A 27,638-nucleotide genomic window follows, 5' to 3' on the forward strand; every position below is an offset into this window, starting at 1 on the left:
AGGAAGGCCCTGGCTGGCAGCCGGAAGGCCCCAATCAGCCCTGATCTCTGGCCAGGCCTAGGGACCCTACCCATGCATGAATCTCGTGCAGTGGGCCTCTAGTATATTTCATAAAATGCCTGGGCTAAAAAGCTTCAACAGTAGAGTTTTGATGCTTAGAAAATTAATCTTTGGTTCACTTCAAATGTCCTTTTATGGACTCTTCATTCTAATATATACGAGATACAACTCAGGCATAAGACCAGATTAAATACATTTTTGAATATTATTTTATTTAAACAATATTTAAATACACCACATTTGGATCAACATTGTTTCTTCTTTGATTGAGCACCCTCACCTCCTTACCCCACTTAATGGAGTTGGTTGCATCCAATTTTAGATGGTGACTGCCTATTTCTTGCATGTTTGCAATTGCTTATTTTACTGCTTTTTAACCAATAATGAGGTCACCTATTATAAATTATCTAAATTGTTGCTAAATTTGATAAGTACTATGCAGAGAAATATAGACATATCCTTGTTACATTCACATCTTATATTTAAGCCAATCTGTGTTCATTCATTCATTACTGCAAGGTTGGCCTTCCAGACATACCTGATAGGACTTCTGTTGTCATCTGGGTCTATGGCAGAGACCACACCCACCGACGATCCCTGTGGGCTTCCTTCAAAGATCTCAAATATGTAATACGGAAGGAGGAAGACAGGAGGTTCATCTTCATCTTCCACCCGGACCCTAATAAAAGTGGTGGAAGCCACAGTGTGATACTTCTTGAGCTGCTCATCAACATGGCTGTTTTTAACTTTTGCTCTAATATTATAGTAGGTCTGTTGCTCATAATCCACTTTCTACAAAGAAATACAGTGTACATAAAAGAAATGGCTTCAGTAACCCACCACATTACTTAGCAAAAGCAAGTTTTTGTTGTTACATTATCTCAGTTGTAGTTAGGTTTCACTTTTTCACTCCCTTAGATTCTTCTTTTTTAAATGTTTCCTTTTTATTAAATTTATTGGGGTGACATTGATTAATAAGATGATGTAGGTGTCTATGATTCATGATCTACATATTGTTTTTACTTTTTATCTACTGGATCCCTCTGATGTTATTATTGAGCAGTGGCACAGCAATCTCCTACTTGTACTTTGTTATTTTTATCTATTACAAAATGTTTTGGGATAATAACTATATTTTTTAAATTTAGGTTAAAATTACACTTTTCTGGGCAAAAGTATCTTATAAAATTAAGAATTATTTTCCTGTATTTTAAGATCTTTTCAAAGGGTTTGTCCTCTAGCTGAAATTCTGAAATATGCTCTACATATAAATAGAAACTCTGTAATAAGTAAATCTCATCTCTAAATACCTTTTCTTTCTAAATCAGAAAGCAAAGGTTATCATTTCAATTACTTAATAAAGCAAAGCTAACTGCTTATACAAAATAATCATGTGTTTTTCTGATTTGATTTTGCATTATTCTGCAAAGCAAATAATTTTAATATATTTACCTTTTTCAATATAACAATGCCTTCTTGGGTCTCATTATTAGTAATGATGTCGAATGTTTGTGATTCATCATTTTCAATGCTGTAATCCATTTCTGCATTCTTTCCTATGTCCCTATCATGTGCCATGATTGTTCCTACAGAAGTACCAATGGGTGCAGATTCGGAGACATTCATGCGGTATAAGCCTTCAAAAACAAAATTCAAGATACTTTGTATTAACATAAGACTCTCCCAATTGTAGAAAATCCCATGAACACTTTTCCACCTTGCATTTTTATAATCTGAACATTTCCTTAATAATATAATTGAGCATATATTATAATCCCTTAAATATATCTTAGGAAGTTCTATTACCAGTACATATAACTTTCAAACTTCTATTCATATAAATACATTCTCAATATTCATGGATTTATTTTTTATTGTACCCTTCAACCATCCCAAATTAAATTTGATAAAAAGAGCTTTTCAATTTCACTCAAGCATTCTGATACCTAAAGTTACCAATAAACGTAAGCATGAATTAAAGATGGGAGAGACTAAAAGAAAATAGTTGAGTTCTAAGTATGATTGTTTGATTTGAAGATGTTGAGCCTAGATTCCATTAAACATACTGGAAGTTAAAAAGAAAGTTGGATCCTTAAAATTTGGAAAGTGGATATAGTGGAAAATCTGTGTTTAAATTAGATGACCCTACTGCTTTAGCATAACAAAATAATGACAATTGTACCTGAAATGCAGAGACAACAAATAGAAATAACTAGCTCTTTTCCTCATTTGGCAGAAGAATCTTGTATAAAACTGGAAACGAACTAGCAATTCATATATTATTATTTGTAATATATGCTTAAATGTAGGAAATAATCATATATGTTAATATTCTAAAGAATTTTTAAAAAATAACCCATGCAATGTCATTTTATTTAAAGGGACTCTTGATCTTCTTAGAAGCATAAAGTAAGTCACTTCACATGTCACCTTGTAATACGTTCCTTTATTTTTTAAGCGACGGGAATGTTACTTAAAAGTTGCTAATATCTTACTGTGTAAGGAAATAACAGTTTAATTATACTGCAGTTTTTGTTTTGTTGTGGGAAAATGAAAAGAATTGTTTATTTGATTGCACAAATTAAAAATTGCCAACAAATTAATCTGGGAACAGAGTGACACTGCCCTAAACCTGAAAGCATATGCTTTAACAATTTGATAATTCAACACTTTGTGCTGTTTTCCATACTTTCAAAAAATATTTTGGACAAAAAATGTTTATAAGAAGTGCAATAGATGGCAATAAAGAAAAGTAGCTTGAACAAGAGTAAGGAGGCCAGCATGCTTCTTTTTTGTAAGAACAGTCAATACATACATTTTTCAAATGATTATGCTGTGGGACGGGAATAGGGAAATCATTTTGAAGGATGAGGTAACTTTATGGTATTAGAATCATGTCCTCCACACTCACATTCAATTGAAGTTACTAAACTGTCATTGTGCATTAGGATTCTGGGTAACTAAGAGGATTTAAAATGAGTATTTTAGTTTTTTAATAACTGATAAATACTGGTTTAAAAAACTAAAAAAGCAGCTGAAGTTTGGAAGACTTCTCGCCATGCTTCATTGAGAGCTCTCTTCCTTCTAGTCTTAAACTAGCTTTTTCACCTTTACATGAATAAAATGTAGACCAGATTTATTCAATGAATTCAGCTACCATTTCTCTATATGTATTATATGCCAATTATTTTATAAAGTTCTCAGCATTTCAGATTTACTTAGACATTATCTTCTTGCCTTTAGGGCATATTCATGTTGTGGAGAGAATCACAACACGATACAATTCATAATGAGGAGATGAAGGTCACCAACTGCTACTCCATTGCCTACCTTCCATCTGAAAAGGAGCTTTTTATTGACTCATAAAATGTAGCACAAAGGGTGAAAAGTTGCAATGATGTAGGATGGATAAATTTTAAAAATCTAGAAATGAGCTTTAGAAATGTAGATCATGGTGATTATACTGTATTTGGTAGCAGAAATTTTATAGGAGAGTATATATCTCTGTTTTTCTCAACACACACACACACACACATACACACACACACACACACACACATGCACATCCACAGTGTGTGGAGATGGATAGGTTAGTTTGACTGCAGTAATGATTTCACTATGTATATATCAAAACATCATGTTGTATACCCCAAATATGTATAATTTCTATTTAAAAGAAAACGCAGTAGCTACATTTTGTAAACAAACACAATTTAAAATTGGATGATAGCACAGAAATAAAAATTCAGAATTCTAATATTTTTCAAAAGTTCAAAAAATCAGATAACCTTGGACCTGGCACAAATTGGCAACACTGAGTAGTGTCTGCATCATGTAGGAGTGTGTGTGTGTGTGTGTGTGTGTGTGTGTGTGTGATCTACTTTCTTTGCTTCATGCTTATCGAATTTTCCTTCTATCATGATAATTTCTCATGATTTATGGAAATGCTTGCAAATTTATTTCTGTAGCTAAGGAAGTATTCCCTGAAAAAGAAACTCCTTAGAAAATAAGTTCCTCCTAGGAATGTCATAAGAATTTCTTTCTGAAGCACACCATGTGATTTAACTTGTACTTACTACTTACTTCTCAGATCAGATGTGACCTTTTCTTGCTACAAAAATAAAAAAAAAAAAAGATATACTCATTTTATTTTTTTTATTTTTTTCAAAACCAGTGCAGCTTTATTGGCTCAGGCGATGGACATCATCATTGTCAGGCCTGCCCTGTGCTTCCCACCAAACCGATATACTAATTTTAAATCATTCCTGGTAGTAGGTAGAAGAATGATTCCCAAAGTTATTTGTGTCATAATACCCTCAAAAACATGCAATAGGGAATTAAGGCTTTAGATGGAATTTAGATTGAAATGTGGACATAATCTTGGTTTATCCAAGTGGTCCCGATGTACTCACATGTGTCCTTAAAAGTGGAAGGAGAAATAAAAGTGTGGGTCAGAGTGACGGCAGTGAGAGAAGGATATGACACCCTTTGGTGCTTCTGAGATCTGTGGCCATGCACAAAATCCAGAAAGAGGCCTCTAGGAGCTAAGCATATCCTTCAGCTGACAGCCATTAAAGAAACAGAGACTTTTATCCTACAAACACAATAACTGAATTCTAGGAACACCCAAATGCAAGGAAATAGGTTCTGCCCTAGAGCCACAGAAACAATGGCAGCCCTGCAGACATTGTTCTGCATGATCCTACTTGGCCTGCTGACATGCATATTAGACATCTTTAAGGTAATATGTCAGTGTTAAGACATGAAGTTTGTGGTGATTGGTTAGATAAGTAATTGAAAAATAACACATTACTCATTCATTTGTATTTGACTTCATGCTAATGAAAATAGGCATGTCTTAGAGCAATTAAATTTCTTTTACATCATTTTCGTGCTGTAGAAGTGCTTTTAGAATACAGACTAACACCTGCATATATTCAACATACTTATAATTACGGTATAATAAAAACTCAAGATGCTTTCTACTTACCTTTTTTAAATGTAGGGATGTTGTCATTAATATCAGAAAGTGTAATTAATACCCTCGTTGTTCCAGACAGTGCTCCAGGCAGACCAATCCTGTCTTTGGCTTGAACAGTTACCCAATATGAATCTTGCAGCTCTCTATCTGTTTTAGAAGATGTTCTTATAACTCCTTTAAAAGTTTGATAAACTCCAATTATTATTTTATTATTAACCATGATATATTCCTAGTTAATTTCAAGAATTCAACCATATTATCATTCTTTTGACACATTTTGAACTACTACAATGTGCCAGACACTGCTCTAGATAAAATAATAACAATAATAGCAAATTAAAAAACAATTCTACCTGGACTTTCATGGGCCAGTAGTAGACCCTTAATAAAATTCCATTGTATGATAACCCACAGGTAGAGAAGACTGTAATATTTTTACCTCAATCTATTTTCTGCTATCTTCTCTAACATAATGTTAGTGTGCTACAGTTAACTTTTCTTCTTAACTTGTAATAAGTTAGGTTATTATGGGTAAATGTGTAAATTAAAATACCAAATGTATATAAAAATATTGTGCATCTGTGAGGTCTATTTTGAGTCATGTTGAATAAAGAAAGATTGGTTTCTGACACTATTATTCATAATCTACCAATAGAGATGAACACAAGCACAGGTATTTGAACTCAAGATGAACCATGATGAATATGTTGATGCATGTCCACTATCTATGAAGTCATTTATTGAAAAAATATCATCACTGAATAAAACATAGAAAAAATGTCAGCAGTTTACAGGACAGGGGAATGCAGTCCTAAAGATTTGGGGAACACGTGAAAAAAATACAAGAAAGATAATGGTCAATCCTCAAATGTGTCTGGAAAAAGGAATGCATTAAAAAATTGTGATACCAGGTTGTGTGTGTGTGTGTGTGTGTGTGTGTCTGTGTGTGTCTGTGTTTTAAAGAAAGATAAAATAGCTGCATTATGAGAGGATTTAACTGTAGGTAGAGTATTTCACAGTTATAATCTATTATGTGAATCAGTATGAAAACCATTGAATATATTAAATAGATGCTGCTAGTATCTACCTATATGTAACTCAAGAGAGAATTGTTTTATATCAGCAAAGGAGGATAGTATTTGAGCTTCTGATATATCCAAGGATATAGAGATCAGTACATCAGTGAGTGAGGGGAACATAGAGGCCTTCACTCCCCATGTGGGGGGCTTCCATGAACTTTGCCTACTTTATTTTCAACTTTTCTTCTCACCTTCCGACTGAAGAAAGGATATATATTCCCAGAGCCTCTTATACACACTGAAATTTACAGTTTCATGGTTTTTGGCTCTCATCTGTCTCGCTGTCCATTCCACCTCTCCTCCTTAAATACTATCCATAGCTTTAACTAACTTGCTCAATATATTTTTAGAAAATAGTGAGAATTGGGAACAAAGACAGTGCTTAAAATGGTCAAGAAGCCCCAGTATGACCCAGCACATGTCTGTTCTTCAGATACCTCATTGTCTACTCTCCTGCTCGGTGCTTTTCTACACTGGCCTCTGGTCTAAGAGCTTCAACACTCTCCCCTCTCAGGAATGTCTCTTAGATTCCATAACCTGGAATGCTCTTCCATGCCCTTCACCTCTGCCACAGGATCAGCTCTGCATTCTGGTTTCAGGGTATTCTGTCTTGACCATCCAATATAAAGTAGTCCTCACTTTCTTTCTCTTATTGGATCTTGTTTGTTTAAGTTAATAATAATATTCACAAACTGAGTGCTTGTATTCATGAGTATTCAACATGTTTAATATATATTGGTAAGTTTCAAGGAAGGAAGTCATGTTCTTTTTCTGTCTTTGTTATAATTTTTTAAAGGTGTAATATTATAAATATCCAGTATATTGCATAATGCCTGTTAACATAATTCACCCCTCTCAACCAAGATTGTGTGAGGGAATTAAAACCTAATGTCTTAAGGAATCCACTGCAAGTATTAAAATAGCTGTTGTCCTGTGCATCCCAAATAATAGAAGCTAGGTACCATCCTTGATAGAATTAAAAATAGAGTCACTCAAGTCATATTTTTCTGAATCTGATTCTCTCAAGAAACTCTAATTGAGAAAGAAAGGCTGAGACATTTAATATTTGCTAATTGAGCGAATTGATAAGAAATGTTTAAAGGTCCAATAGAATGCTCTAATTCGTTTAAGCTTTTCATGTTACCAAGATGAAAATAATAATTTGCCTCTTAAAACAAATATAGAATTTTCCTTCTTTTAAAATTTGCCGCATTCCTGGCAGCTAGCTACAAACTTGTTTGTTTTATTTTTGTTTCTTTGTTTTCCATGTTTAGAGATTATAAGCTCTTAAAGGCAGGATTCATATGGGCTTAATCTTTGTTTTGGACATGGCAATCAATATTTTTAAAATGAATTAGTGTCATAGAACTCTTATGCATTTAATTGACATATTTAAAAGAACAGAAAAATGTCCTATTTATTGTATAAAGTATTCAATTGATTAATGGAAATTAGAAAGGCAATTTTTATACTTAAATTTTTTTTAAAATATATTTTATTGATTTTTTACAGAGAGGAAAGGAGTGAGATAGAGATAGAGAGTTAGAAACATCGATCAGCTGCCTCCTGCTCATCCCCCACTGGGGAAGTGCACGCAACCCAGGTACATGCCCTTGACCGGAATCGAACCTGGGACCTTTCAGTCCGCAGGCCGACGCTCTATCCACTGAGCCAAACTGGTTTTGGCTATACTTAAATTTTTAAATCTAAATAAAAATATATAAAATGTAGAAATACATCTTTGAAAGCAAATGCCTTATATCAGTTCCTACATCCAGCTGTAAATTCATGCTTAGTATTAGTCGTTCTGGTTGGGTTTTTGGTGTATCTCATTGTGGTTTTCATTTGCATTTCCATAAAGATTAACGAGATGAGCATCTACACTAATAGATAAATATGTAAATTGACCATGCCTCTGTGATGACCCACAGCCAATCAGGAGGGAATATGCAAATTAGCAGGACAAAGATGGCAGCAGCCACGGAGCCAGCCGGAGCAGGCAGGAGGCTTGGGTTACCCCAAAAACAGAGGAAGCCAAGCTTCCCACCCACCTGGGCTGGCTGCCAAAGGAGGGACCTGTGGACAGTGGCCACAGAGCAGGCCGGAGATAGTGGGAGGCTTGAATCACCACCATCAATGGAGGAAACTTGGCTTCCTCCATCGCCAAGGGCAACCCAAGCTTCCTGCCTGCCCTGGATGGCTGCTGAAGGAGGGGCCTGTGGGCGGTGGCCACAGAGTTGGCCTGAGCTGCTGGAGGCTTGGGTTGCCCAGGCTGGCCACAGAGGGAGGGGCCTACAAACTACACTCAGTCCTTCTCCCAGGCTGGCCATGCCCCCATGGGTGTGCAGGTTCCTTCTGGGGGGCATGGCCATCCTGAAAACAGCCCTCAGCCCCTTACAGCCCTCAGCCCTTCACCCAGGCTGGCCATGAACCCCAGTGGGAATCCCCACCCTGATCCAGGGCACCCTTCAGGGCAAACCAGCCAGTTCCCACCCATGCACCAGGCCTCTATCTATACTAATAGAAGGGTAATATGCTAATTAGACTGGGAGACCTTCCAGACATTCTTCTGGACAAAGTCATGGTGGCGGGGCCGAGGTAGAGGCGTTTAGAGACCAAGAGGGGAGGGCAGTTGTGTGTGATTAGGCCACTGGGCGGGGCCATTGGGGGTGATCAGGCTGGTGGGGGGGCAGTTGGAGGCAAGTAGGCCAGCAGGGAAGGCAGGTGGGGGTAAACAGGCCAGCAGGCAGAGTGGTTAGGGGCAATCAGGCAGGTAGGCAGGTGAGTGGTTAGGAGCCAGCAGTCCCGGATTGGGAGAGGGATGTCCGACTGCCGGTTTAGGCCTGATCCCTGTGGGGTCGGGCCTAAACCGGCAGATGAACATCCCCCAAGGGGTCCCAGATTTGGGAGGGTGCAGGCTGGGCTGAGGGACACCACCCTCATGCACAAATTTCATGCACCGGGCCACTAGTTTTTAATATGATTGTAGTCTTTTTTATAACAATATTTTTGTCAAATGCTCATAAAGTTCTTTTCCTCATAGTTTGAATTGGGTTATCTGTCATTTTTTAATTGATTTGCAAGAATCCTTACGTATGTGTTATGCCCTACACACAAACCATTTGTGGTATGGGAGTGTAGAGCCCAATCTTTCAGCCTTAGAAAAATTATTTAAAAGACTAGAAAATGATTAAATGTTTAAAATACAACCCCTTTATTTATTTTATTTTATTTTATTTTTTGTATAACAACAGGTCTGCAATACAACATGTTTGTAAGCTGAGAATTTTTCCTGTTATATTTGCCTACTTTGAATTATGTTGAATTGCACTTGGTTTCATTTAGAAATACCTGTTGTTGGCTCAATGGAGAAATATGGTTGGCCATGTAGTAACTCGTATACAAGACGAGCATTATTATTACATAAAGGATCATCAGCATCACTTGCTGTCACCTGGATGACGAATGTCCCTAAAGAGAAAGTAAAGACAAAAGTTAATACAATGATGATATACAACACAAGACCAGTCTACATCCTTGTTTTGAATTTCAAAACCATGTATAATTTCTATATAGACAAGAGGCTATAACCTCATACTATGTAGAATTTTAAATATCTATGTCTATGACATAATTAAATGTAACTGTTGAACAATCCATTATAATGTGTGATTCAGGATTTTCAAAGGTGTGTTACTAGCAGAAAAATAAAAAAAATTAATTGGAAACACTTTCCTTCAAAAATCATGGTGTGATCAGCACCTCAAAAATTAGAGAATATTGATGTAATTTTAATAAATATTATTTAAGTAAGCTGGAAATAGTATCAAGTTGAGGACAGGTATAACTATTTTGCCTGTTTAATTTCCTTCTATAAACTCCCTACTTGTTTAAAGAGCTTTTGTTTTTAATGCAAAGCAAAATCTACCAGATACTGATAAGTAAGCATTATCATTAAATCCAGTAGTAATTAATAGAAATATGAAAAATAAGTACTTGTACATTTAAAATTAATGCTCAACTTAAATTTCTTGGAATCTAGCATTATGAGTTTTTTTGAAAAATTGCATTTATTGATTGATAATGTTTTTGTCAATAAGAATGTTAACACAAATAGCACAAAGTCAAGTTTCCTATGTGATTTTTTTTGCAACAAGCATCCTGTGTTTTTAGTTTTTTAATTTTATAAACTGAGAAACTGTAATAGAAAGCCCTTCTATCCTTCAGTAATAAAACTTTTGAAACTTTACCATATTCCTTAATTATACGTAACTGAAAGCCGAGTGCAAGGAGGAGGGGGGCATAACCTGTGGGAATTGGCCTGCTGTGGGAGTTCTGCTCATCCCAGTCAGGTTAGCGGTGCTCCCACTATGGGAGTGCACTGACCACCAGGGGGTAGCTCCTGTGTTGAGTGTCTGCCCCATGGTGGTTAGTCTGCATCATAGCAACTGGTTGACCAGTCCTTCTTGTCACTCTGCTGTTTGGCTTCTGGGCTTATATATATATATAGATGGTTGCTGTTTTGTCTTAGTATTTTGATGTTAGTTATTCCCAGTCAGGTTAGCGGTGCTCCCACTATGGGAGTGCACTGACCACCAGGGGGTAGCTCCTGTGTTGAGTGTCTGCCCCATGGTGGTTAGTCTGCATCATAGCAACTGGTTGACCAGTCCTTCTTGTCACTCTGCTGTTTGGCTTCTGGGCTTATATATATATATAGATGTTTGCTGTTTTGTCTTAGTATTTTGATGTTAGTTATTTAACACTTGTTTTACACGGTTCAAGTACTCAAAATGTACACACATTTGTTTCAGGTGTTTTATTTTTTTAAAATATATTCTTATTGATTTCAGAGAGGAAGGGAAAGGGAGAGAGAGAGAGAGAGAAACATCAATGATGAGTCACTGATTGTGTGCCTCCTGCATGTTCCCTGCTGGGGTCAAGCCCACAACCCAGGCATGCACCCTTGACTAGAATTGAATCCGGGACCCTTCAGTCTGCAAGCCAATGCTCTACCCACTGAGCAAAACCAGCTAAGGTTGTTTTAAAACTTATTTCTGCCACTGTGACACTATGGGTGGATCTTAAGAGCATTAAAATAAGTTAAGTCAGACAAAGACAGACAAATACCACTTAATATCTTATGTGAAATAGAAAAAAGCTGAACTCATAAAAAAAGAGGGTAGATTGCTGGTTACCAGGGACTGCAGGTGGGGAAATTGGGGAGATATTGATCAAAAGATACAAAATTGCATTTAAAACATAAATTCTGGCTGAAACCAGTTTTGCTCAGTGGATAGAGCGTCGGCCTGCGGACTGGGGGGTCCCGGGTTCGATTCCGGTCAAGGGCATGTACCTGGGTTGCGGGCACATCCCCAGTGGGGGATGTGCAGGAGGCAGCTGATCGATGTCTTTCTCTCATCGATGTTTCTGACTCTCTATCTCTCTCCCTTCCTCTCTGTAAAAAATCAATAAAATATATTTTTTAAAAATAAATAAATAAATAAAACATAAATTCTGTAGAAATGCACAACATAGTGATTATCATCAAATATATTTTTTTGTAAACTTCAAAGCTGCTGAGAAACTAAATCTTAAAGGTCTCACTACTAAAAAATGATAATTATGTGACATGATGGAGATGTTAGCTAGTGCTACAGTGGTAAGCATAGTGCAATATATAAATGTATCAAATCAATACATCATACATCTTAACTTTTCACAATGTAATATTAAAATTATATCTAAGTAAATAAATAATAAATAAATAAATTATTGTAGTGATTATGAAGTTATTTTAGCAAAAGGGTTCTTAGGAACCACCAATTCAACCAGTTTTTATTGGGCAAGATGTTCTTTTAAATACTCTTTTTTGGACACATCCATTTACTTCCCCTACAGCTTCTCATTGTTTCCATTTCATTTCTTTCCATGGGAGTTTTCTGACCCTAGGTTGCAGAACTAGACTATCTGTATTTAGCTTCAGAAATAATAGTCAAAATCATGGTTTGGTTAGTTGTTGACCAAAAGAAATTCTTTGTATTAAAGCCTTAGATTTTCTAACACATGATTATTTCTCATACCCCATGGAAGAAGCTACAAGTAAAAAGGAGATATCTACCAAATTCACTCTAGTTTATTGCAGTGTACCTACTATTAGTATTATTTTTAAAAAATTAAAGCAGGTGAACTTTGGGTGGTAAACACACAAGGCAATATACAAATGATATATCATAGAATTATACAAGTGAAACCTATATACTCTTATTAACCAATGTCACCCAAATAAATTTAATTAAGATGGTGAAAAAAAACAATAAAAATAAAAAATTAGGGACAAATATTTCCAGGAAAATTCCTGAAATAAAATAGGGTGAAGCAGAGCTGTTCTGGGTAAAACCGGACATAGAATTACCCTACTTCAGCACACCTGTGAGAATATAAAATGACACCAGGATTATGTATAAAGGAAAATGACAATTCCCCAGAATAGATATGTGCATATTAAATTGCCTCACCCTTAACACGTACTATTCCACCTTAAGACTCCATCCTATGATTAGAATTAAATATTAAAAGTTTAGGCTAGAATACTCTGGTACATCTACACAATGGAATACTATGCTGCTGTAAAAAAGAAGGAATTCTTACCATTTGCAACAGCATGGTTGGAACTGGAGAGCATTATGCTAAGTGAAGTAAGCCAGTCAGTGAAAGAAAAATACCACATGATCTCACTCATTTATGGATAATAGCGACCATTATAAACTGATTAATAAAAATAGATACGGAGGCAGAGCAGCATCAAACAGACTGTCAAACTACAGTGGGAAGGTGGTGGGGGGGGGTAATAGATCAACCGAAGGACTTGTATGCATGCATATAAGCATAACCAATGGACACAAGACATTGCGGGGTAGGGGAGGCCAGGGGCAGGTCAAGGGAGAAAAAAAAAGGAGACATATGTAATACTCTTTGTAATACTTTAAGCAATAAAACAAAAAATTTTTTAAAAAGTTTAGGTTGGCTAAATCCTTGAAATCAAGTTAGAAATGAATGCAAACCAGTCTTCTCTTTGGAACTGAGGATGCCTAGGTTAGCATGAATTTCTGAATGGAGTCACATTCACTTGATCAGCTATATCATTGTATGAGCAAACAATTGCATTTGCTGTCTAAAGATTTTCTTAAATCCTTTTTTATCTATTCGTTTTAGTGAACAAAGGTTTAAATACAATAATTATTCTCTCAGAATCATACAAATATTCAATAGAATAATTCTGGGTTCTATTATCACTTTGAGAGTTGCTATTGTCTGCCAATATCACCCTTGATATACTTTTTCAAAAATGCAAATTTAAAATCAGTTTTACTTTTCCAGCTAGTTTCTGAATCTTCAGAACTATTTTATTTTTGCAAAACAACTTTATGATAATAAATTTAAGAGATATTTGACTTCGCCTATTTTTCATAGACTGTTTTGCAAAAATGTATTGTTATGTATGTTACCCAAGATGTAAACTTGTACCAGTGCTTGAGAGAAAAATTATAGTTTAGTACTCTCAGAATCTTCATTTGCTGACATACTTTTTTATTTGTTATAACACAGATAGAAAATTATAATGAAGTAATGGTATGTCAATATAAAGTATTTATTATTTGTGAATAATTACATATAAATTATGCTTTGTGTGATAATGGTAATAAATGCTAAACCTTTTTGAAGATTGCAAGCATTATTGATAGCATCAATTATATTCCCAGCACTTTAGACTTATTTATCTTTAAGAGTAAATGTAACTAATGTAAGAATAATGTAACTCTGTCAATGTTGATTTATATGGACTTTAGTATAGACCAGCGGTATAACAAAGGACTAAATGATTCTCACCCAAATGTTGTTGAATATTTGTTAACAAAACTGTATTAGATGGTGATGTCTCATATTTCACCCAGACTGCTTCATCTTCTAGTGATTATGGGAGGCATTCAAACATAAAAATGGAAAAGAGTGATAAATTTTGATATGCAGACTAGTTTAGACATCATGTAAGCAATAGAGAAGTCAGCTATCTGTGGCTAGAAAATTAAGAAGTAAAGTTTGCATTTATAGAATACTAAACAAACAGCACACCATAGTTTAATATGGGGCTTGAATGCCAAGATTTGAACTGTAGATTTCAAAATGGCTCATTTATTTTTTTATGCAATGTTTTTGTCTTAAACTCAGTAGTAAAAATAATAACAGCCTTTTCTTAGAATGAAGTTATAAATTGTTTAACAGGAAAGGTATTTTCACTTGCATTTTTAGTACAGGTACACTTTGATTAATCTGAAACAAATTTATTGAGAGGATATTGACTTGTATAATGGTCAAATTTAAACTGGCACAAATTAAACAATACTATTTTGGCATACAGTCTGAATCTGTGAGTTTCGGCAATAACAAAAACAGATATAAGATATTAGATGATCTAGTAAAAATGTAATTTTCAGAAATTAAATCCATGATGGAAATGGTGGTTTAATCCATGCATCTGCTCACTCCTTCACACTGAGAACTTATTCTATCAGTGCAATAATTATTAGTTATTTACAAGTATTAATTGGCCCATCCTTACTGTGAGTATACTTGAGATGCAATTACTTTACAGCTTAAAATCTCCAGATGACACTCAAGAAAGAGATGGCATTTCCCTTTTGTCCATGCACTCATTCATTTATTTAATCATCCCAAACCTCAGGTACTGTTTTACTCTTGGCCTATTAGATCTTATATTTTTGTGTGGAAGAAATATACTATTTGCAAACCCAGACTAATGAGTGAGAAAACAGAATATTTTATCATAGTTCCACCTGATAGCTCTAGTTTAAAAGTACCGCATTTCAAAGGTAAATGTAATCAGTACAAACGTATCATTACTTGTAAATGAATATTACTTGTAAATAAATATTACTTGTTAAATAAGCAATGCATGGTTTATAATTTTCTTGGTTTTCTCTTTTCATGATCCTCAAATGTAGATTCCTTCTAATAGTCTACCAAGTTCTAATTTTAAAGTTCAGGTTCAAATATAATAATTAGTAGCAGATTCTAATACAACACAAATCTATTTAAGAAGGACAATAGAGAATAAAATTTTTCACTGGTTGCTTTATAAAAGATAAAATGGGGAATTTGGAAGCAAATTAACACTCAAGGATGGCAATGGATATGGAAAGAAGATAAAGAATTAAAGATATATTCAAATAAAATAAGGTCCACACTATCTATTAGTTAGATATTGAGACTGAGGGAAACACAAAAAATACATATAATATAACCAGTTCCTTCACAGCAAAGTTAATCACTGTAAGCATTTTTCAGAGGGAGACCATCTAAAAAATGATTGACAGAGCTATGGAGGTGTTCCACTATTTCCATATTAGAAAGTATTTCTGGTTGCAGCTGCCCATCATGCTATTGACCCCTTCCATCGCTAGACAGATATGAAAAGTGCTCATTGCTTTTGGTATGATTCCATACAAAGCCTAGACCCTGGATTTACTTGTAAAGAAATATTTATTCATACTTCCATAGGCTGCATTAAATTACATAGACTGACTAGGTTAATATGTACTGGAACCTCTAATTGCAAAGTGTAAGTGGCCAAATATCGTACAGACCAAACTGATGTTTTGTGATCTCCATCAAATCAAACACAGCATGGCTACATGTGGTGCCATGATACAAATACTGTATTGTACACACTGGAATCTCACTGTGGCCCACTCTCCAACTCTATAAAATGCCCGTTATGTACCTCCTCTCTCTAAAATTCCTCCCCTCCACTCTCAATTACTGCCTTTGCCTCAGGCATCACTGATTAAATAGAAATAATCATGTGTTACCTGGTTTGTTAACAATATGTTAACCTACGTGGATCTGTCCCCTCTATTATTCCTTTAGATTTCATCACTCTTTCTCTTCTCAAAAATAGTTTTCTAGCAGTCACATCCCTTCTATTTTGCTTCAAAAAATACTCTTCTTTTGTATCATTTCCTATAGTATACAACTATGCTATTAAATATCCCAACTTAATAAATAATTAAATGATATATTTTTTAAAAAATTGCCTTTACATTTCACATCCCTCTCTCTCCTGCCTCACATCTCTATTTTTTCCTTGCATAGCACTTTTAAAGAGGCTAAATTAACTGTCAATCACATTTTCTCCTTCCATTTATGCAATAGAATAATTTCCAACATAATGTAGTGACACAAATTCAACCAAATTACTCTTACTGAAAATACTAGGGGCCTTCAACTTGCTAAATCAAAATCAGGGCTATCTTGATTTTACTCAGCCTCACAGCAGCATTCCACATAGTTGAAGGATCTCTTCCATTGCAACATCTCATCTCATCTTTCTCTTCTTCCTATATCACTGGCCAATCCCATTCTTACTAATTTACCAGTCAACTCCCATTTGCTTAACAGTCGATTTACCAGGTATGTTTTTCTCATCTCTACCTATATTGTCTACTAAGAGGATCTCATATAGTGCCATGACCTACATGCTCACTATATGCCAATAACTCTCATATTCATAATGCAATCTTCATCACACTGCTTTTCCTAGAACATGGCATGGCTGTCCTCTGTATCATTCCTTTCAAATTTTACCTACTAACACATCCCCACTTCCTTCAGTCAATTAATCATCAGCATACTTTTCCCATACTGAACACTTTCATAGCATACAGTATCAAATATTATCTTGTTTATTTAAAATAGGTATTGTTTGTATTATAACTAAAACATGTTTCATACTCGTGATTACTAGTAACTCTATATATCTCCTTCACAATTGAATCCGCAGTTTCAAAGGAAAGTTCCTAGAACATGTTAAATTTATAATATGTGCTTATTGAAGAAGAAGGATGAGGTGAGTAAAGAACAGAAAGAGAAGAGAAAAAAGGAGGAGGAAAAGGAGGAGAAGGAGGAGGAGGAGGAGGAGGAGGAGGAGGAGGAGAAAGGAGGAGGAAGGAGGAGGAGGCAGATCGAGGGGGAATAAATAATGTTTCATTGCCTAGCTATCAAATGGAACAATATTAGTATGTCCTTCAAACCTAATGATAATTGGTTGTAATACATATTACACAATTAAAGGTATTTATGCTTTAATTAAAGACCTATGTTCTGAAAACATGTAGCAAGAGGTCTTTAAATTGCTACCTGGAAGGTTAAAAAACAAAGAAATCAGGAAAATGTATAATGGGATATACGTTTTTATACTCACAGGCTAATGAATCAAGTGTTAAGGTAAAATAGGTTTTTTTTTATCTTTAAATGTTTTATTAGTTAAGGAATTACAAATGTGTCCTCCCCCCACCCCCCATGCTCTCATCCCCCTGTTGTCCATGTCCATTGGTTTGGCTTATATGCACACATACAAGTCCTTTGGTTGATCTCTTCCCCTTACCCCCATCCTCCCCTACTTTCCCTCTGGGGATTAATAGTCTGCTGTTTCTCTGTTTTTGGAAGGTAAAACAGTTTTTTAGCATGGAAGCAAAATTTAAAATGATCATTATTAAATCACATTTAAGTTTATCATGTTAGTAAATTATATACATTTAATTTAATTATATATTGTGTTATCAAAATTATCTTGATGGGGGTGGGGGTGGCCAGTCTGGATCTCACCCATGGGGGTGGGGCTAGCCGGGTCTGGGTATGTGTAATTTCGAGGCGCACATGGGTGGGCAGGGACTTGATTCTTGTTCCCTTGATGCACCCCAGACTCTGACAAGAGGAAGATTTTCATATATATTTTACTAATTTTCTGACATCTTTGACACTTTTATTATAGAGAAATGGCAAATAGCAATATTAAAATATTTCCTCCAATAAACCTTTTTTACTGTGCATGAATTTTTGCACCGAGTAACTAGTTTCAAATATTTTATTTAACATGCTTGTAAAAGGAAGTACAGATGTAGAACTTTCAAATAATTCACTTCCAATTCATATGCTCAAAATCTCAAACTTGTTTACATTGCTAATATACGTTTGATGTCAATTAATATGTAATACCTTCTGGAGACATCTCTGGTACAATGGCCGCATAAGGTTCATGTAGGAATTTTGGTGCATTGTCATTGATATCTGTAACTTTGACAACAAAGTCAGATTCAGATTCCACAGCCTTTCCAGTAGTGCAGTCTATTAAATGGGCTTTCAGATTGTAGAAGGCCTGTTTTTCTCTATCCAGCTTCTGTGCCACAGATAAGACACCTGTTTTTTCATCAACAAAAAAAATACTGTTGGCTCCATCTCCTGAAATCCTGTACTCCAAAGACTTGGATCCATTGTGCATATTTGAGCTCAGCTGCAAGTGCAAAGAGTGATCATTTAGTTTCCATATGTGTCGAAATGGGCAAGTCAATTATAGTGGTTTTATTTTCTAGTCTTCTTATTATTCCCCAAGTTAATAATTCCATACAACTCCCATATAACGTTTAAAAAGGTATAATATTAACTTTAAAATTAAATTCTATCTCCACATATATTCTACTCAATTCTCAAATATACCTGTTCTCTTTGTGCTCTCATTATTTGTATATTTTAAAAGCAAAGTAAATCTGTTTATCTTTGTGTTAATATAATTTTGAATTTCAGATATAAAAAAGTGTTATTATGATATAGAGAACATTGCTTGTATTTTTTATATCTAAATTATTTTTACACAAAGAGGAAAACCTGCCAAAAGTTCCTAATTATTGTGAATCCATGATTTTCTTGTTTCATCACTTATGAATATGCCCTTCTTCAAAGTAAGAGCTTCTCTGAAATTTTACAAAGTGAACCAAGAAATAAAATCTTAAATTCATAACTTTCTGATAGCTCAAGATGTAATGTATTATTCCTGACTAATTAATAAATTGTTCTATGTGCTTGGGCGAGAATATCTGAATATATCTAAAACAACTAATTTTAATAATGCATTGAGTATCACTGACATACAATAAAAGAAATAAATTGGCACTACTAATAAAAAGCTAAGGAAAAAGTTCTAGCTATCTTAATTTGACAATTCATTATCATAAAATAAAAAGACTTCATGACCTAATAATAAGAAATTAAGGAAAACAAATGTCCTCTATCATTTTGATGTAGTTTGAAAATTTGATTCAATATTGGAATGAAAATAAGTCAAGTTTAGTAATGTATACATGCTTTTCAAATACATTGATAGACTAATTTTCATAAATCAGTGGCTTGGTTTTTATAAGAACCCAGATTTAAGTTAAAAAATATTTTCTCAAACATCTGCTTCTTAATGTCATAAGATGCATCAGTTACACACATTTCAATTTCATGGATTCAGGTATTATTAAATTTCTATATTGCCATTCAAAAATATTTTCTCAATCATGCAGTTATTATCAATTTGGAAAATCAACATGACTTTAAATTTTACTTAGTTGTGCTTTCCAAACTTGATCACTTTTTAAAAATAGGTCAAAAAGAAAGTTATGTTGGGCACCTCAGCTACATTTCATTCTTACCAGCTATTTACTTACAAGCACCTAAACATTCATTATTACTTTCTTTTAAACAAGTTGTCTATATATTATTATTTAAGCCTAATGAAGTTGTTTAGAGGGGAGATTACTGTATTTTCATAAATATGCTTACAGAATGCAAAAATAGGCAAAGCAAGTTACTATGTGAAAGAGGTGGGGGGAAAGAAATGTGTAGGGAGGAGAAAAAAACAAACTAGAAAATGTGGCAGTGAGCCAGGGAGGTAGTCTGTCTGGACTGCACTGATGCACTTCCCTGTAGAGCCTTACTCACTAAAAGCCACAAGCCCCTGTTGGCCTGTCATTCTTTCAATGAATGGAGAGCATATGGAGTTCTGTGGAGTCCACTGTAAATGTGGTTAGAGAGACTTGGTTAAGTAGCAGACACTTAACTGCAGACCTCCTTTATGGTATTCTGCCTGTCATTTACCTGCAGTCATCTTACAAAATGAAAAGGGAGGAGAAATATTACTTTCAGGACATGTGTGCATACTAAACGAATACGTGCCTAAGACCCTAATCTAAGCCTTTGGTTGAACGTACTCATATACATTTGGACAATGGAATAGATGAGCTCCTATGGAATCTGGACATCAGGCTAACGCTGCAGTTCTCCTGAAAGGGCTAGAAAAAGAGTTAATGAATTCTGAGTGCTTCACCCTTTGGGCCCAATTAAATTTTAGTGCCAGTTAATTAGCAGTTAAACTTACTTCAGTTCATTCATCTATAGAAAGAGCTTTACAGAACAGGACTTGATATTGTAATTACCTCTATTTAAAGAAAATCAAAGAATAATAAAAGCCAAAAGTATAAATAGGAAATGTTCTTTCTCATTAAGGAAATTCTCTTACAATATATTCTTATAAGAAAGTGAAAATAATAATTCTTTGTATTTCAACTTCACTAATCAAATGAATATGTAGGCTCTTGAAGCTACTCAACTGTAAAAGAATTTGGTATTAACCTGCTTCATTAAAAATTAATGAGGTGTATATCAACACCTGCTTAGCATAATAGAAAATCAGACTAAATACTGTTGGTGACTTTATTGTTCTCAGTGTAGTTGCTTTGATCCATTACCAAAAATAACACCATCGAACTTCCAGATGTGGATAATGAGGGCTGTGTTTTTACATGGGAGACTAAAGTGAAATGGGAATACTAGAGCTTTCCCTCTTCTGCAAGCTTTTGTGGTTACTCGAGGTGCTAACAAACCTGAAGCAATGAATTATGCTGGTGACATGAAGTTTTCTAATGGTTCTACAGAGAAAATTTAGAATTCATCTAATACCAAAACTTTCAACTCATTTATTTAGATTTATACACCACTATTTCCTGTAACCTTTTCAGAAAATCAGTACCCGGCCAATGATCTTTCTAGTGATATTCATTTCCTCTTCTACAAAATACTGGTTCCAAATCCAGCCACTCTTCAGTTTCAGATGAGACCCTTCTGGGTGCTTTGCCTCCTCTGTTTTAGAGCTTTCTGTTGCTGTAAGGCAAGGCCGTAGGAGGGGAATTCCCAACATCAAATGTAGGAATAAGCAACAATTCATTCTGCTCGTTTGATGCCAGCTGATGGATACTCTTCAGAAGAAACTATATGTTGCAAACGAAAATCTTAGGTTCCTTTATAATCTTTTAAAAAATCTGAAGTATCTTTCACATTCCTAAAGAACAAAACACAAAAACAAAATTTGCCATTTTAAAAATAGCACTTTCTCACATAATTGCTAATGTAAGGATACAACTTTTGCATTCATAAAATGCAAATGAGACAAAAATACACATTTAATTTCTGTTTTGATTAAGCCTGTTAATTATATTTTGTAGCTCAGCGGTAACTTGCATGTCATAATGGTACATTTCTGCTCAGGCACAGTGCAGCTTAAGCTGTAGTCAAATCTGCCTATAACATATGTAGAAGTAAAATTCATGATAGTGGCACAAACAACAAGATGTGGAAAATAAAAATATCTGGTAGTCAACTTCCTATGGATAAAGATATAACAGTCATTCAAGTAGACTGCTGAGTGAAAAAGCTTGACAAAAAAATCCATATTCTATGTTTCCGTTAATATGTCATTCCAGAAAATGTAAACCTAGCACAGTGACAGAAAACAGATAGTAGTTAAAAGAGAATGGAGGTGAGGAGGAAACAGAAAGGACGACCAGGATCATGATGGAACATTGTGAGTTAATAGCTATGTTCTTTGTCTTGATTGAGATTATGGTCTCACAGGAGGAAAAATAAGTTTAACCTATAAACTAACAAATATTTTTTACTCCTTTATACATGAAGAAACTTTCAAACTTGTCCACTGGGAGGCAATATAGATCCAATTAATTGGGAAAAACATATTAAAAAAGAAAGCTCATATTGAGGTACTACATAATACCAATTGTAGAAGTGTTTCACAAAGAGAAAATAATACCCTATAAGACACCTGTCATAAATAGATTTTGTAAAATAAGTGTAGGTAAAAAAAAAAAATGACATGCAAAATTTATCATGATAATTACCATGATAGTAGGGAGAGAAATTGGCTTAAATGCTGGAATTTAGAAATAACTATCATATTTTCTCGTCTAAAACAATCTAAATTATATATATAAAACAATAGTACTCATTAAATCTGGGTGATTCCTCTACCATATGTCATATTTTTATATGATTGAAATATTTCACAATTAAATTTAAGTCAAAATATAATTTTATAATACTAAATCATAGTAAAATAAATATGGGTACCCTTTTATTTGAACCTTTTTGTATAAAAGTACAAGAATAAAAAAGTAGCAGAAATGTTGTCTGAAGTATGAAACAATGTGGCTTTGTTTATACTCTTCTACATTCTAAATTTTCTATAATGGTCAGAAAATATACCCTTCTATTTAAAGGAAAGAGGAAACATTTCAAATCATGGTCCAGTTGTGATTGAAGAGTGTTGGCAGCTGTCAACATGCCAGACTGAGAAATACTCAGGGCTCAGTCCCGGCGAATAAGGAAAAGTGCTATCAATTAGTATTCTGAAATGGTCCCTGGAGAAACAAGCAGTGACATTTTCACCCCACATCTGCAATCCTGGTTACAGTTTCCAATCAGGCGAATAGCGGGATAAAAACTGGCATATTATTTAAATATGGAAAAAGGAAGTCATGCTAATACCGCCTCTTGTTAGTGTGCTTCAATTTAACCTAATTGTCAGAATCTAGGTGTAATTCTTTATATTTATTAAGGAAGATAGAGTATTGTATAATTCAAAATATATGATGTATAATAATAAAATGACATTGATATTAACATAACATTATATAATGAAACAATTTTACTATAGTTAAGTAACACTACTTCATAAATATCAAATATTATGTCCAAGTAGAATCATATAGTTTCAGAATTGACAATGCCAGGCCGGCATCGCTCCGTGGTTAAGCATAGACCTATGAATCAGGAGGTCATGGTTCAATTCCCGGCCCAGGCACATGCCCAGGTTGTGGGCTCAATCCCCGGTGCGGGGTATGCAGGAGGCAGCCAATTAATGATTTCTCTCATCATTGATGTTTCTATCTCTCTCTCTACCTCCCCCTTCCTCTATGAAATCAATAAAAATATATTTTTAAAAAGAGAAAAATGTATTTCATAGAATACATTGCATTCACATAGAATAAATTTATATCTAGAAAATTTAAGGGATCTGCCCAGTACCAAACAGTTATTTAACAGTAAAGGTAGGACTGGAAACCTAATCTTAAGAGCATAGAGTGAACAATATATACTATGCTATCCTGAGTGGAAGAAAGGAAATTTATAGATATCTGGCATCATGCATAACATCTGTCACCTTTAAAAATTGAATACAGATCTATAAATTGCATTATACTGTTTGGACAAGTCTTGAAACTAGACATAAAAAATGTTTTCTATTACCATCTTTTAAGACACCTCCACCTCACTTATTCTAAAGACTCATGAGATTAATAAAAAAAATGGAAGAATAAGTCAGAATGATGGATTTGGTGGCTGCCGGGGGGAAGATAAAAGTTGAAGCTGGGGAAATGTGGATGGTTTAAATATAGAAACCTAATCCTATTTGTGATCTCTTAAAAATCAAAGGAAACTTGGCAGCCTTATAGAGTGACACTCTCCCTCAAGACTTTTAAATGGCTTTCTCAGAACTGCTAATCGGAAATATAGAAAGATATACGAGTGATAGAGCCTGCATACATAAGTGAGAAGAAAGCAACATTTCTGGGCTCAAAATTGTCATTGTCCATATGCCAACTCTTTCTCCGCAGAGCTAGAATATTAAAGATTGTTCTTTGCCTTATTTATGAACTCTCATTAAACATACTGTGCATATTTACTGTCACGAGTAAAAGCTGTGTGCTACGGATAAAGGAACATCAAGTCCGAATGCCTGTATAAGAATGTCTCTAGCCCTCTTCGACAGTACTGCCTTCTCCATTCACTATTTGTGTGGTGTCCTAAGATATGGACTAACAGTGCCATTCTCCTGGGCTGGCCATCAGGAACTCTGTTTTTGAGCAATGAGGAGGGCTGCAGTTTAATGAGCACCCCATTCGATGTGCTGAACATTGACAAGATGAGCCTGGGTGGGCAAAGTATTCTAGAATGAGAAGAGACAAATTCCAGTTGCTGATATACACACTGCAAAATCTCATTAAAAGAAAATCAGGTATCCCAACCCAACACACACTCACCCTTACCCTCCACAAGATACCAAAACATGATTTCTCTTTATTATTGTAAGGCTAAATCTTTGTATGCCTCTGTCCCGATGATCTGTCTAAAACTCCTTTTAGACCATATACCTAATTATATGTTGCCAATCCAAGTAATCTGTATAGAATGTGTGTCTTTGCCATTGTGTAATCTGATATTAATTTAGCCACTGCATGTCCAAAGGCTATTTCTTACACATATTTGCCTGTGTGACTGCTGTCAAACCTGGAAAATATTTTCTTTTCAGAAACATCTTCTCCTCTTAATTTTCTTTTAAAAATAAGTAACACGTACCAAAAAAGCAATTCTTTATTTCTAATATCTAAACATTAATGTGACTTTCATTATTAAAGAGGTAAACCCATGTACATTTGTCTCTATTTTGATTGTCATTGTATAATTTAAAACCACTGGGAATTCCCTGAAAACTCCAAATCTATTCATTTGAAGAGAATACATAAAATTAATCTCACAGTTGTTTTTATTTACTTGTTGAGAAAAGTGAATAAAAACAAATTTCAAAATTCATATTCACACAGTGTCATTCAGCCATTGAATGTGGTGCTTTAGGTCATTTTATGATATGGGAATATGGGTGTAATACTTTGTTCGATGGGAAAAATAAATAATTAAATACATTTAAAATGATTTTATTCAGTTAAGGGGAAAAGGTAGGCAAATGCAGAGAGAGTGTAGAAGATTATGCCTTCAGATGCAGACAGTAATCACCTCTGAATGAGGAATTATAAGTTGATTTGAATTTCCTCATGAGTATTTCTATGTTTCAATAATTATTCAGTTAATACATAGATACATCATGTTATAATAAATTATTCTCCCAAATATGCCGAGATGAAATGTTCTGAAGACAGTTGGTGAACTGAAGAGTCCACTGTGCAGCAAAGATAACTGAATGGCTAAGCCAGTCTGCCACCCACGAGCTGGATGACTTCAGGACAATGGCCCCACCTCTGGGAGCCTCAGTTGTCTCATATGAAAAGGGAGGATAATAATCGCCTCCCATTGGGTTGTTATCTTGATTAACTGAGTTTAGGCATCCACTGTCTGACACATACTGTTATGTATTTTAAACTAACTATACAAATACCTACTTATAGGTGAGTGGTAAGGAGCTGATCATTTCTTTACTTCAAAACTTTGAAATATTCAGCTGGTGTTATTTCCACAAACAATACACACAGATTTCCAACTTTATAGATGACTTTTGCAAAAATAGTGTAGGATACATTGCCCCTGATGTATGTGCTCTACATGTATTTTCAAATGATTTAAATGCCATTATATTTTTTTCCCAAGCATGGCTAAATGACTAAAACAAATAAAAATTGTCATGCTTGAAACAGTATATGATATTGTGTGGGCGTGTATAGGCTGAAAATGATCCTGATGAGACACAGAACAATTATGTTTTCAAAGAAGACTAATTATGACTTTAACAGATGAAAATATGATAATCTAGGCACTTATACCATTTGTAACTGGATCTATTGAGAAATTGTCTTTTCTATGACCCCTTCTTGATTACATAAAGATAATTATTCCATCTGTGAAAACTTTACCAAAATATAATATATATTATGGAAGGCTTATTGAAAGCTGAACTAAGCTCAGCTATACTAGCTTCTCATAGAGAAAAGCATGGCAATTAATATAATGTCTCCATCTTTAGAAAACCATTGAATTGAGTAGGCCTGACCAAAAAAAAAAAAAAAAAAAAAAAAAGAGAGAGAGAGAAAGAAAGAAAAGAAAAAGAAATCTCTTAAAATAACGGTTTATAAATCTATCCTTAAAATAAGAGAAAACTGCCTTGGCCAGTTTGGCTCAGTGGATAGTGTCAGCCCTCAGACTGAAGGGTCCTGGGTTCAATTCCAGTCAGAGCGCACACCTGGGTTACAAGCTCCATCCCCAGGGTGTGTGCAGGAGGCAGCCCATTGCTCTGTCTCTCTCACATCAATGTTTCTCTTTCTCTGTCTCTCCCTCTCCCTTCCACTCTCTCTAAAAATCAATGGGAAAAAAAATATATCAAAATATCCTCAGGTGAGGATTAACAAAACAAAATAAATTTAAAAACAGAAAGTTTTATCTTCATCAATTTAAAGAACTATGTCTAACATAAAATGGAGTTGAAGCCAGCAAACAGTGCAAAAACACATATTAAAATGTATGTGGCAATATTATAGTAAAAGTAGTTAGAGATTTTTTCTTTCTCTCTTTTAATTTGAGGGATTATTTATAGAAGGGAAAAAACTGAGTCCTTGAAATATCTATTAACAATCTCCATTTATCCCATATGCACCTTTATAATACCTTATAGAAAAGTAGCATGGAATGTTGGTGGTCAGTTATAGACTAAATTGCAAAGTATATTTTTTTTAATGTTATAGACACTGCCTCAATACTCATTTTGAAGAAGGTACTCTGTCTGGTGTGAATCTACTTAAAATCTTATCTACATAAACACCAAAGCAAGGATATTTTAATGAATGTTAGGTGTTTCAAATAAAATGTTAGGTGTTTAAAGCTGAAATATCTTGGAGAAATCTGTATTATCTATTGTCTCATTTCCCATCTAAATGTCTACCATTATATCTAATTTCTATTTTTATTTTAATCATTAGTTGCAATACAATGTTAGTTTTCAATTAAATAATTTGAATCTTCTAATCCAAGCATGTCAAACTGATGGCCCATAATGAATATTTTTACAGCCCAGCCAATACATCAGTATGTGAGAAACATTTTATTAAAAATTTCATAACTTAATTTTACAATATTCTGTTATACATAATTATTAATAACGAACTACAATGTTCGCTAATGACTGATTACTATAATCATGCTGCATTCATTTCCCTTACGTGCCTTATGCAAAGACACAGCATTTCTCTCCACATGCTCAAAGTCACTCACTAATCCATGTAGGAGGGTTCCTTTTTCTCCACATTCTTGCCAGCACTTGTCATTTGTTGGTTTGTTGATTATAGTCATTCTGACAGGTGTGATATAGTATCTCCTTGTTGTTTTGATTTGCATATCTTGAATGATTAGTGACTTTGAGCATGTTTTCATATGTCTCTCGTCTAGCCTTCTGTAGGTCCTCTTTCAAAAGTGTCTATTTAGATCATTTGCCCATTTTTTGATTGGGTTGTTTACCTTCCTTTTGTTAAGTTGTGTAAGTTCCCTGTACA

At 34.6% G+C, this 27,638-nt stretch overlaps 1 protein-coding gene across 1 annotated transcript in view; it reads right to left on the reverse strand.

The window, feature by feature from the left end:
* Window positions 1–27,638, reverse strand: part of CDH19 (cadherin 19) — a 46,796-nt gene that overhangs the window by 15,014 nt on the left and 4,144 nt on the right. The window contains exons 2-7 of the mRNA XM_006756814.2: window positions 21,044–21,352; window positions 18,193–18,487; window positions 9,472–9,591; window positions 5,051–5,215; window positions 1,513–1,697; window positions 599–852 (exon numbers count right to left, since the gene is read on the reverse strand). Coding sequence (XP_006756877.2) covers window positions 599–852; window positions 1,513–1,697; window positions 5,051–5,215; window positions 9,472–9,591; window positions 18,193–18,487; window positions 21,044–21,238 — 1,214 coding nt within the window. The 5' untranslated portion in view covers window positions 21,239–21,352. The remainder of the gene's footprint in view (window positions 1–598; window positions 853–1,512; window positions 1,698–5,050; window positions 5,216–9,471; window positions 9,592–18,192; window positions 18,488–21,043; window positions 21,353–27,638) is intronic.

The sequence above is a fragment of the Myotis davidii genome, unplaced genomic scaffold (assembly GCF_000327345.1).
Source record: "Myotis davidii unplaced genomic scaffold, ASM32734v1 scaffold11, whole genome shotgun sequence".
NCBI lineage: Eukaryota > Metazoa > Chordata > Mammalia > Chiroptera > Vespertilionidae > Myotis > Myotis davidii.